This window comes from Amblyomma mixtum, chromosome 7, assembly GCF_055824585.1.
Source record: "Amblyomma mixtum isolate Tamu chromosome 7, ASM5582458v1, whole genome shotgun sequence".
NCBI classification, from domain to species: domain Eukaryota; kingdom Metazoa; phylum Arthropoda; class Arachnida; order Ixodida; family Ixodidae; genus Amblyomma; species Amblyomma mixtum.
This window is the reverse complement of record NC_143018.1, coordinates 141686375-141699057: the sequence shown is the minus strand read 5'-3', so window position 1 is coordinate 141699057 and position 12683 is coordinate 141686375. Positions and strand designations below refer to the sequence as shown.

The 12683-nt window shown below is 51.8% G+C and overlaps 1 protein-coding gene across 1 annotated transcript in view; it reads left to right on the top strand.

Moving 5' to 3' along the window:
- Nucleotides 1-1366: 1366 nt before the first annotated feature.
- The window catches only part of LOC149337742 (TBC1 domain family member 25), a 71165-nt gene continuing 59848 nt past the window's right edge, over nt 1367-12683 (top strand). The window contains 1 exon segment of the mRNA XM_089553496.1: nt 1367-2577. Coding sequence (XP_089409622.1) covers nt 2437-2577 — 141 coding nt within the window. The 5' untranslated portion in view covers nt 1367-2436.

Below are 12683 nucleotides of genomic sequence, written 5' to 3'. Positions count from 1 at the left end.
AAAGCCATGAATGGGTCGCGTGCCAGGACTATTAGGGCGAAAGCCTTTAATGCCTCATCCTTGTCGACAGAAGGTCATCAACAGAGGTGTCGCGCTTTTTCAGGAAAAAAATCTTTGTGCACGATGGGATGCTAACCACCCTTTCCGCAGCCGAGCGTGCTAATGGCTACGCTACTTCGTGCCAACGCATATGTAGTTCTCCTTGTCCAGGACGCTGGAGAGTGTTTGCAGAAAGGCGTCGAATGAGAGGGATGCCTCCCAAACGCCCTCCAGTGTCTCCAGCATTTAAGATTCACAAACAGTTGTGCACTTAATTAACATCTTAACCACACATCAGTGACACAAGCAGCAACACTGCGCTTAAGGCTTTCACCTCACCGCACTTTAGGTCAACAAAGTGCCATGTCTAACCATGCTTAACAGAGCTTCCGCTTGTCCTACTAGGTTCAGCCGGGTTGCTTTCGCTCGCTCGGGGTAAGTCGAGGCAGGCACTGGTGAAGGAAGGCGTCATTGTACCCGCTGGACAACTGAAAGCAGGTTCCCTTTTTCTCAGGAAGGGCACTGGCGCATCTCTCCTGGGACCCGCCGCGGTGGCTGACTGGTTAGAGCGCTCGCCTACTGAGCCGGAGTTCCCGGATTCGAACCCGGCCTCCTGATTAATTTCGACCACGTGGGTATCTTTAACGTGCACTGACATCGCACAGCACACGGGCGCCTCTTGCGTTTCGGCTCCATCGAAACACGCCGGTCACGTTTGGCCGCGTTTCGATGGAGGCGAAACGCAAGAGGCGCCCGTGTGCTGTGCGATGTCAGTGCACGTTAAAGAACCCCAGGTGGTCGAAATTAATCCGGCAGAACCCTGCTACGGCACCTCTTTCTCTCTTTCTTCTTTCGCTCCTACCTTCCTCCCTTCCCTTACGGCGCAGTTCAGGTGTCCGCCGATATATGCGAGACAGATACTGCGCCATTTCCTCTACTCAAAAACCAACTTTAATTTCAGTATTTCGTGCATAGCAAAGCTAAACCGCCAGCCGTTTAATGGCTGAGTGGAACCGTCGTTTGGCGTCAGGTCCGCCAGTGTTAGCAGTCGGTATGTCACGAATTCTGTACAGGATAGGCAAAAGTGCCGTGTTGCAGCCGCGATGCCTTCTGCGCAGTGAAGCTCAACGAGAGTATATGCTTCAGCTGTACGCTTGAGCTTGCCGTCTTTTGTTTTCTTTATTTTTGCCATGGTGGTCCGGAAGGGAGCATGGGCCATCGCGTTGCCTCGCTGCTGTGTGAAATGGTTCCGAGCTGTGCAAAAAACGTGCTGCGTTCCGGTGTACAATGCGCGCGCACAGACGCAGCTCAGCGCGTGCTCAGCAAGGGACAACGGACGCAAAAGTGCTGCCGAAGAGACGGCCTGCATCAAAGGCGACTGTTGCAGGAAAGCGCGCCGCCCTCGAAAGCGAACTGGGGATGTCCGCGCCCTTGGGTTCGGCGGGGCACGCATCTGCGGGAGCGGCGAGGAGGATAGGGCCACGAAGAGACCGCCGGGCTGCACGATGGAGGAGGCTTCGCAGAGGAGATGCAAAGAGGATGGGTTCTGTGAAGGGAGGCCACCGCAGAGCGGGGACCGTGCTGTAGTGAATTGTGTAAAATATATTGTTGTGTTTTCTATAAACGGTCCTTCTTGATCGCGGAGAACTTGATTTGGCTGGCGTGAAAACTGGAATGGACATCATGAGATCGTGGCAAATCTTTCGGTCTCTAGGCGCGTGTGCGCAAAGAGTCAGTGTGGATTGTAGCTGTCTTATCCTTTCTCCGTTGTTGCGTGCCTCACAATATTGGCGTGTCCCGCTGGCGAACGCACCACGTTAGAGAACAAAGTGCGCGGCAGCCGGAGTGGGCAGCGATGGTGGCGCCGACTGCGTTTCTTAGCCGAGTCCCTACGCCGTGAGAGGCGCCCGAATCGGCAGCTGCGACGCCCTCTCTCTCTCGCCTGCAGCGATAACAGCGCCGAGCGTCTCTCATTTGGACGGTGCCGGGTGTCTCGCGTTGGCTGCCCAAACAGCGCTGCCCGACGTTGTCGCCGTGTCCACTGGTTGCAAAACGCACCGCGCCCGTTTCCCGCACTGCTCTCCGATGTGCGACGCCTCGAAGCGCGCCGGGGGCGCCCGCGGGGACGTTCCTCCGGCCGAGCGCAGCGCCGCCACGTGTAAGCGGCGATTGGCCGCCGCGGGAAGAGGCAACCTGTGGCCGATACTGGCCCTAATGGGTGCACCGCTGCACGGTAAGGAGGGGCTGTATCGGCGTGTTTTGTCTGAGCACCCCTGGCACCACGTGTCCTCCACGGCGCCGCAGAGACAATGCGTCGTCGATAGTGGCGCTTGGCCGATAGCTCCCTGTGGCCGATAGCCGCCGCCGGCGGCGGCGACTGTTGCCAACGGCTTCCGTATGCCCTCCTCCCGGCGCTCAGACCCCGCCGCGCGACGATGGGCGCCTGAAGGATTCGCAACTGGCTGCGCCCGGATTACCATGCACGTGTACTACAAGACCGGCGTCTGCGTGGATGCGTTTCTGGTCGTCGCCAATGGGGTGAGTGGAGCAGGGACGCCGCCTCGGTGACTCCTCGCCTACGGTGTGGCCGCCGCTGCCCGTAAGGTGGCGCCCGGCGCGGCTGTGGGACGCGGCGGTCCAGGCATGCACGGCTGTCAGTGCCGTGCACGGAATGATCTTGCGGAAAACCATTTCGTTGCATGAGTGCCGAAATCCCCCCAGCCTTGCCCGGCAACGCGGGGGTGCGGTGCAGATCTTGGTCCTTGCTAAGTCAGCAAACGGGTGCCACAATGCTGGTCGGCTCTGCTGCACCTTGCGCGCTATGCTGCGCCGTGGCGGCCCTTGGGCTGCAACATGAGAAGATGATGATGATTAAAAATTTATTCGGAACCAGGGATTTTTGGACACGTCGGTCCTTCCCCGCACGGCCCCACTGCACTCAAACGTTCATGTCCCGGAGGCTCATGACGCTGGCAGCCCGGCATGCGTCCGTTGGAGGACGTCAGCGAAACTAGTTTCGTTTGTTGTTTTGTGTGCGTGTGCGCCGTCCTTCGTTTATGCAGCGGTCTCCTTCTCAGTGTCGTTCGGTGCGCGATAGGTGGAAGACAAGTGTCCCGAACTGCAACGCAGGCAGAGAAAGCGCAAATCGGCCTAGAGTTGTCCTGCAGACGAAAGGGCGTGGCAGCGGGCATCCTCGCGGTGTTTCAGCGGCCACCTCCGTCGCGTCAGTCACTTGTACCGTGTCCTCGGTAGATGTTCCGCGCGTCCGTCCGAACTCGCTGCTTCCTCTCGGCAGTGGCGCCTGGGAAGGGCATGCTGAAAGGAAAGACACGGTTGTTTCTTTCTCGCATCCTGGCGACGTTTCCCCACCTGGGCAGTGCTCTCAGGGAGAAGTATGCTTTCGGTGATCTTCGCTTACAACTGGGCACATTCGAATTCGACGAGTAGCAGTGCGTTATTCTGGGTCCCACTGCAAATGAGTCGCACAGAGGAGAGCTTCGAAGCACTGCTGTGCCGTTAGCCGGCCAATCAGAATTCCGTGTGCATCACAGCAGCTTTTTAGCTTGCGCCGAGAGCGACATTTGCGTGCCGTCGCTGTAGTTCACGCGAGCCCTACGGGGTGGGGTGGGGGCTGGGGATGTATGCGCCAGCGAGCTCGACAGGTGTAGGAAACAGGTTTCTCTTTGATGGCCCGCACTACAAGTGTACCGGTAAAATGATCTAGAATATTTTAGTCCAGTTTAGTATCGACGCACGTTGAATGAAGGCGTGATGTAGTCTGTTTATTGCTCGCATGCGCACTAGGCTGCGACTGCTGTCCTTTCGGAGCTTATGCAGTGAGATTCTATATCTTGTGGGGACTGCGGTTGTCGTCGTAATCCTCAGCAGGAACGTAACCTGAGCTTTCATTTTTTGTTGCCATGCAAGGTGCCGTATAGATGGGCGGGTACCGCTGGCTCCTCAGCTTCATCTTCTTTGTACCTGGCGATGGCGTGATGCCCACGAATGGTTCGTTTTCTTACGAATCGGCCGTGGGCGAAAGCAAACTAGGTGATTCCTGTCTGGGTCTGTGACGCGAGTGACCTCTTGTCGGTGCGTGCCGCGGCAGGCATAATTCGGTTCTGTCCAGTGTGCAGTTCCCCAAAATGGTAGGACGGGAGGTAGGACGTCTCCTTCGGAACGTGCTTGGGACAGGCGCCACAGCTTGCTTGTGTTGCTACATGTGGAGCATGTATAGGAACACTACCGAACACTGCAGCTGGATGGATGCAAGTTTTCCTTTGAAACATGGTCGTGGAAGTTGCCACCATGATCGTTTTTTTTCCCTTTATTTTCTTTAAGCATTCCGTCAAACTCGGCGGTTGCAACTTCAGTCCAACCAGCGCCAACTAGCGGCACATAGGAGGAAATTTACGGAAACGAATAAGAACAGGGACTCCTTCCAAGCTCTTTTTTTGACGCACTTTCGTAAAATACCTGAATTTGAAAACAAAGAATTAATTCGGGGGATACGCAACAGCTTTCCTTGGTGGCGTACAGGTTGCATGCCCGGCTCGCTAGGCAAAGGACAGAGGTTCAGTTTTCTGCACAATTAACTAACCGGTTTTTCATTTAAGCGAAATTGTTTGGCTCTGACGTCATGACGCTCTCGACCAATCGGGATTTTGGTGTGGCATCCTTACTCCCCCTGCTGAAAAAGTTGTATGATGCAATAAATGCATACAGTTTACATACAAAATCATAGAATTATCAAACAAATCATAGAAAATTATCATTCAAATGTCATACATTTCTGCAAAATCATCAAGTCATCATAGAGATATCATAGAATATCATATAATCAGTATGATATTCTATTATGAAGTGTCTATGAGGTTATTGCATCATATGACTTTTTTCAGCAGGGCCTCTCTGTGTTTCCTGTCTTAATGATGTCCCATTGAAAGCAGCTTTGTGCCGCATTTGGTTACCGAGCCGTGTTTGGACGCGTGTGCGGGAGCAGTTCAGCTTACTTTGCTGGCTTACTCTTTAAAGCACCAAGAAGTCACAGGCACCGCATAATTTCACCATTTTCTCATCATGTGTGGCCGTGTCGGTCGAAGTGAGACGAGCCGCGGGGTGAAGAGGGCCCTCTCCGTATAAAAATGGTCTATAGACAATCTATACACTTCTTATTGACTCTATTAACTTCCTATAGAGATTACTTTTTGTCTATTCATAGTTTATAGACCGTTTGTAGACAAAAGTTACTAAAAGTGTATGGCCATAAATCTATAGATTGTCTATAGACTGTCTATGACATTTCTATTGCCCATAGACTTTTGTCTATAGACACTCTGTAGACTTTATAGACAGAAGTCTATAGACACTCTATAGACTTACTAAAACTTTTTTTGTAAGGGTCGAGGCATTGTATACGCGGAATTCCTGGCGGGAAGAGACGAGGGAGCGATACTTCCGCGCACTTTTCGGCGGGGCGAGCGATACGGTGCAGATAAGTCGATAAATCGCGAGCAAAAGACGCTGCAAGAACGTTTGCGCAATCGCAGTGCTAATGCGACGGCGTAGATAACGCCGCCGGGTTGTTCCCGGAGATCCTGCTTGGAAGCTGATTCATTGAATATATCACGAACAGAACACGTGGTTGTAGGTTTCACTCCACGATGTGGCCTCAATCTGCGCGCTTTTTCGGCCCGAGCTCTGTCGCTGATTATGAATGAAACAGCCGCAGTCGCCTCGGCGCATATCGTCGAGGTAGTCTCGGTGCTATATAAGAAGCGGAAAGGGAAAACTCGCAGCGCCACGCCCTTATAAAAATAGTCTATGGGCAGTCTATAGCCTTCTTATTGACTCTATTGACTTTCTATAGATATTACCCTGTGTCAATTCATAGTCCATAGACTGTCTATAGACAAAAGTCTGCTAAAAGTGTATGGCCATAAATCTATAGATTGTCTATAGACTGTCTATGGAATTTGTATTCCCTGTAGACTGTTCTCTAGGATTTGTCTATAGACATTATAGACAAAAGTCTATATACACTCTATAGACTGTCTAAAACTTTTTTGTAAGGGCGTGGCGATGTCCGAATGCGCGAATCCTCTTCGACTAATCAGGGCCGAAGATGACGGTGCTGTCTTCGTCCCCATACATCCGGCGGTGTTTGCCGATCGCGCCTGGGGCGCCAGCGAGCTGTACGCAGCGGGGTTCGACCTCCCGGAGCTATGCGTGTCCCAGTTTGGACCATGCGGGACCCGCACTCGCATCGCGCAGTACTTGGCCTCCATCGAACTGCAGCCGAGGTTCGATCCGACAGCACCCGGCTGCCGTGGCGGTTTCGGGAGACCGCGTTTCTCGCCATTTGATCCTCGCCCACACGCCTGCCGCTGACACCGCTTTGTGCAGTTGCGCGTATCCTCGCTTACGTGCTTTAAAGGTGCAGTGAACAGGAATCTGAACTCGCATTTTTACCGCTGGAACTCGATCTACACGTTCCAAGCGTTCTCGGAAACTTCGAATTATTGCCCCGTGCTGCCGATTTCTTAAATCTAAATCAGATTGACGTCGGCCTCCTGCCTTTTTTTTTTTTTAATTGCCCGCAGACGATGGCAGGAGTTGACCAACCTTTCACCCAGTCGCGTGGGGGCTTTCTGCTCTGCCATTGGCGGAGTGATACGTAGTGATCGGCGAAAGCAAAGAGTCCAGGCGTAATTTTATTTCCGTGGGCCTGATTTGCAGCTATGTAGTCTCTGACTAGACCTATTTATTCGCGGAAACCTCAAAGAAACAATATAAAAGCGAATTCAGCAAAGTCGCCACGCGACTGCCTGAAAGGGACCCTATGCGTTGGTCGACTCCTCCCACTGTATGCGGGGAATTAAACAAAAAGGCTGTAGCCGGACGTTAATCCGATTTACATTAGGGAAATCGGCCGCACAGAGCAATAAATCGAAGTTCCTAAGAATGCTCGGAACGTGCAGATCGAGTTCCCACGGCAAAAAGACGAGTTCAGATTCCTCTTCAGTGCACCTTTAAGGACATTCATTTTGCGCTCCGTGGCAAGCTCCATTATCATGAACCCGTGTCAAGAACAGACCTCAACCGTAATTGAACAAATTCGCCAGCAGTGCATAACTTATACCTGGAGCTCTTTAGCAACAAATGCCTTTGCACCATAAAGAGGCCCGTGTACTGTGTGATGTCCGTGCACGTTAAAGAACCCCAGGTGGTCGAAATTTCCGGAGACCTCCACTACGCCGTCCCTCATAGCCTGAGTCGCTTTGGGACGTTAAACCCCTATAAACCATAAAAAACCATAAGATGCACAACTTTCGCCGAATTCATTTTCTCCTTAAATTAAAAAAAAAGAAGAAAAAGGAAGAGGCAATTAAGCTCCGCCTTGAGGGTAAGACGCGATAGCGTAAGGTGTCAGGACGCATACATGCGGAAATGGTAATTCTCGACTTTACATTCGTAGATCGATGGAGGCCTCATGCCTCTCTTGGAGCTGTGATGCAGCGATGCGCCACTGCCCTGCAATGGCTGGTGCTGCCACCGGTGGTGCTTGCGCGACGCAGGTTGCGCACCGCGAGCAACCTCTCGCAGTCAGTCATTAAACTTCCGCCACCCGCGACGGTGGTAAGGTTGCTTAGAATCCAGTGGGCAGGTTGTGTTGACGGCACAAAGCCACATGACCTACGTGGGCCGCCTAGGTTTCCGGAGTTGTCGTTTGCTCCGGCCCCTCCGTCGTCGGGCTACAAGACGCAGAGAAGTTTGTTTCACCGCGAAGCACCAAGATTTTGCACTGTTAGTCACTCTGTGTGTCTCTCTCCAAGCCCACAGTGACTGGATTTGAAGGCGCAGGCTCCTTTCCCAAGCAATGCAACCCTAGGAACCCGAACATTAGGCCGGGGCATAGGTTGTAACCATTTTGAGAAAACCGGTGGGTGGCTGAGGCCGGCGGTGGGAATCAACCCACCACCTACCGAAGCTGAGGTGCCGGGTGCTCTACCACCAGGCCAGAGGTGCGGTTTGATCCAAGACCCTTTTCCCAAGCATTTCATCCCAGAAACGCTGAGCAGCTGGCCCGGGAGGAGTCTTGTACCCATTGAAGAAACCGCTGGGTGCCCGACGGGGCACCGGGGATCGAACCCAGCACCTCCCGAATGCGAGGCCGATGCTCTACCACAAGGCCACGCTTCTTCTTTTTCTTTATTGCATGGAAGTAGTCCGAAAAGAAAAATCTAAGCATGTTTACGCCTCAAAACACCAGGCCACCATACCCTTGCATGACCCCACCTTCGAAAACATCAAAAGTCTGGGAGGCACACACATGCATCCAGATAGGGGAGCCAGCTAGGCGGCTCTTCCAGGGAAGCACATACTCCCCGCACCAAAGCGCATTGTTCACGAAACAAAGATTTCGACGACCGTGGGGATTCGGCGTGGCGGTCCATCATGCGGCTCTTCCAAATAGTCCCAGCAACATAAATAGATCATACCGCACAAAGTTTTTCTCCACAAGCAAAAAACGGATACCGTAGGGCGTGATGTCAATGTCCTTCTTAGTTGTTCATTGTAATATGTCCCAGAATAACACAGCATCGTTGCACAGAATAAAACAATGGTCAATTGTCTCTGGTGTACTGCACAGGCGGCAATTCACCGTCCATGGCGCAAGCATCTCCTCAGCATGAAGTCATGCCTTCACAGAGAGCGTAGATGTGTGCAGTTTAAAGAAGATTGTTCTTGCAACAGAAGAAATGCACATTCGCCTAACACGATGTAAAAGACTGCCGTCAATGAACTCTGGAAAAGGCTGCGGATACGACGGTACAGGAAAGAAATACTCTTTAAGTGCCTGAGTCATCTGCCTTCTGGACAGGCTGTACACACACACACACGCACAAGCACGCAGTGCGGAAATTGAACGTGTCAGCAACTTCCTTAAGGAATCCCCAGAAAGGCCCCTCACGTGTGTGTCCAGTCGGCGCGAACAGGAGCAAATGAGCACTGAGTCGCCTAATAAGCATAGCTATACTAAACGATGGTAGTTTGCCGAGGGCCACGCTTCGGTCATTTCGGTGTACGCACAAAATCATCTGCGTTCCCTCCATCCTGTCAATTGCTGTCGGGGACTCCTATTGCCCTAGGCATACATGTGGCGGTGTTGACAAGGCAAGTTGTATGAGGGACTCGTTGCAACATAGTTTACTGGGGTTTAACGTCCCAAAGCGACTCGGGCTACGAAGGATGCCGTAGCGAAGGGCTCCGGAAATTTCAACAACCAGGGGTTCTTTAACGTGCACTGACATCGCACAGTACACGGGCTTCTAGAATTTCGCCTCCATCGAAATTCGACCGCCGCGGCCGGGATCGAACCCGCGTATTTCGGGCCAGCAGCCGAGCGCCGTAACCACTGAGCCACAGCGGCGGCCACTCGTTGCGACATACGAAGGACGCTAACAGCGAGTGAAATCAAGAAAAGCATTCGGGAATTTTTTTTTACCTTTAATCTGTGGTGTTCATGAGTGTATAGTTAGCAGTGTAATCATTTTCTGCCAGAAAGGTAATTGATTGGAAAGAAGGCAGCACAACCTCATGCAGCCGGTGGGATCCGAACCGGCGACCTCCCTAGGTCGCGTACAGTGCTTTACTAACTGAGCTACGACGGCGGCTGTCCAGCCTTCTACTTTCCAGTGTATTCGTGTTGCACTATTATTTTCCATTCCTTTTAATCGCCCACTCTAACTTTTGTATGTAACCTCACCTTGGGAGTGTTCACCAGCGCCACCCTCGTCCACAGCGGGGGACGTAGTACGTCCTGTACTATAGTACAGGACACTCTATAGACTGTCGAAAACTATAGACTCGTCCACAGCGGGAGACGTAGTACGTCCTGTACTATACTACGTCTCCCGCTGTGGACGTGTTTTGGACAGTCTATAGAGTGTCTATAGACTTCTGTCTATAAAGTCTATAGACTGTCTGTAGACAAACGTCTATAGGCAATACAAATGCCATAGACGTCTATAGACAATCTATAGATTTATGGCCATACACTTTTAGTAGACTTTTGTCTATAGACAGTCTGTAGAATATGAATAGACAAAAAGGAAGTCAACAGAGTCAATAATAAGTCTATAGACTGTCTATAGAATATTTTTATAAGGGTACCGCTAGTGTCATGTGGGATGTGATCGAGTGGTGAGGGCGCCGGTTGTGCGACAACCTTCTTGTGCCACCTGGGGCATCAAGACTGCCAGAACCGAGACCCTCGTGGGCTGTCGAGCGGACAAAGGGTCGTGGTGTGAGAGGCTGATTACGGCATGCAGATTAGGGAAGCCGACGATCTCTGAAAGCAAAAAAAAAAAAGAATAGCACGGGGCAGTGGCTTTTTTTTAGCTTCTTGGGTATAACGGGGCGAACCGATAAGCGGAGCCGGTCTGGAAGCAGTTGGTCCTAAGGGGAGGAAAACGCGTTCGCGGGCCGAGATTCGGTCAGAGCGGAAATTTGCTGGGGTAAAGAACTAGTGAGCCGTGAGGCAGCCCTCGGTGTGTTTGGCGACCCCCCTTCTGGCGCCAGGTGTCTGCGCTCGGCAGCAGCAGCCTCCCCTTATCTGGCATTGTTGGCCGCGGGGGCATCGTTGCTGCTGCGCTCCCAGGTGCGCCGTCTCTGGAGCCCTTTGTTTACCGGCGCCGTTTCCAAAGTCCAGGAAACACCCCTTCCGGCGCAGCTCTTCGCCCCGCTGGCGACAAAAGTCTGGTGCAAGGAAGGAAGCCTTTGCCCTGCAGTGGGTGTAGTCAGGCTGATGATGATGATGCGTGCCTAAGTAGAACCTGTTGCCAGGCTAGTTGGTTCAATACTTCAGACATGGTAGTAGCGCGAAACACGCACACACAAGACAGGGTACGGGACAAGTGCTCGTCCCGTACCCTGTCTTGTGTGTGGGTGTGTTTCGCGCAACTACCATGTCTGAAGTATTCGTGCAGCTTCCTTTCGACGCCGTAAGGGCGGCGATCCGAGGCCGACGAACCCTTACAGCGCTCCAGCAAGTCTTTTTCTCGCGTGAAAAGTGTTTCCACCGTGTTTAGCGCCTTTCATTCTTCAGTAGACCCTGCAATCTCTACACTGCGAAAAATGAGCCGCGCCAGGCCACTCTGTCCCAGCCTCTCGCTGCCTCGCTTTCCTGCCGCTCTGGGCTGCTTTCTCCTTCACACAGAATTCCCACCGCTGCTCGTGTGCGGTCGTTTCTAATGCGGTAGCATTATAGCCCCAGTCTCGGGGAAAAATCTGTCCGTCCCTCCTTGGAAGAAGTTTTAAACAGTCTATAGAGTGTCTATAGACTTCTGTCTATAAAGTCTATAGACTGTCTGTAGACAAAAGTCTATAGGCAATACAAATGCCATAGACAGTCTTAGACAACCTATAGATTTATGGCTATACACTTTTAGTAGACTTTTGTCTATAGACAGCCTATAGACTATGAATAGACATAAGCAATATCCATAGGAAGTCAGTAGGGTCAATAAGAAGTCTATAGACCATTTTTATAAGGGAGGAAGACAAAGGAAGGGTGTGAAGGGGAATTAAGCGTTGAGGAGCGTGTCTTACTGTGACTGCTGATTTGCTTCGGGAGAGGAACGGCGTGCCGCACGGTGACTGACGCACTGTCTCAACCATCAGTCGTATTGATCGTATATAATTCTTTTTTTTTTTTCCAGTTCCCGCAGCTCTGTTTTGTTCCGTTTGTTATTCTCCAGCTTCCCGTCAGCCTATATCTGGCGTGACGGAACTGTTGAAGGATACTGGGCTGTTCATGACTGACGAGAGAGGGCCCCGCCGAGTGCACTCCACGTAGTTCATACTGTTCCGGTTATTCCTTGTGGTCCGAACCATGTGATGCGGACAACGTTGCGCCTCTGTGGATGTACCTAGTAGCTCGCTACCTTTCGTAAACTGCGGCTCCCTGCCCAGAGCACAAGGGGCCATTGTCATTCTTGTTAACTTTGAAGCATCTGATTGCTATCTGTCTGTTTAGGCCTGCAACCGTACGTTGCAGTTCATTGTCATTTACTTTTAAAGGCTAAATTATCATAAAATAAGCAATTTATTTTATAATCATCATCATCAGCCTGACTATGCCCACTGCAGGGCAAAGGCCTCTCCCATGTCTCTCCAATTAACCCTGCCCTTCGCCAGCTGCGGCCACCGTATCCCCGCAAATTTCTTAATCTCCCCCGCCCACCTAACTTTCTGCCGCCCCCTGCTACGTTTGCATTCTCTTGGAATCCTCTCCGTTACCCTTAAGGACCAGCGGTTATCTTGCCTTCGCATTACATGCCCTGCCCAAGCCCACTTCTTTCCTTGATTTCGACTAGGATGTCATTAACCCGCGTTTGTTCCCTCACCCACTCCGCCCTCATCCGATCTCTTAATGTTACAGCTATCATTTTTTCTTTCCATAGCTCGCTGCGTTGTTCTTTACTTAAGCGGAACCCTCTTTGTTAGCCTCCACGTTTCTGCCCCCTAGGTGAGTACCGGTAGGATACAGGGGTTGTATACTTTTCTCTTGATGGATATTCTCTCGCAAACTCATAGGAAATACGGACGAAGAGGTTTGTGTCCCTTCGCCATTTCTGATA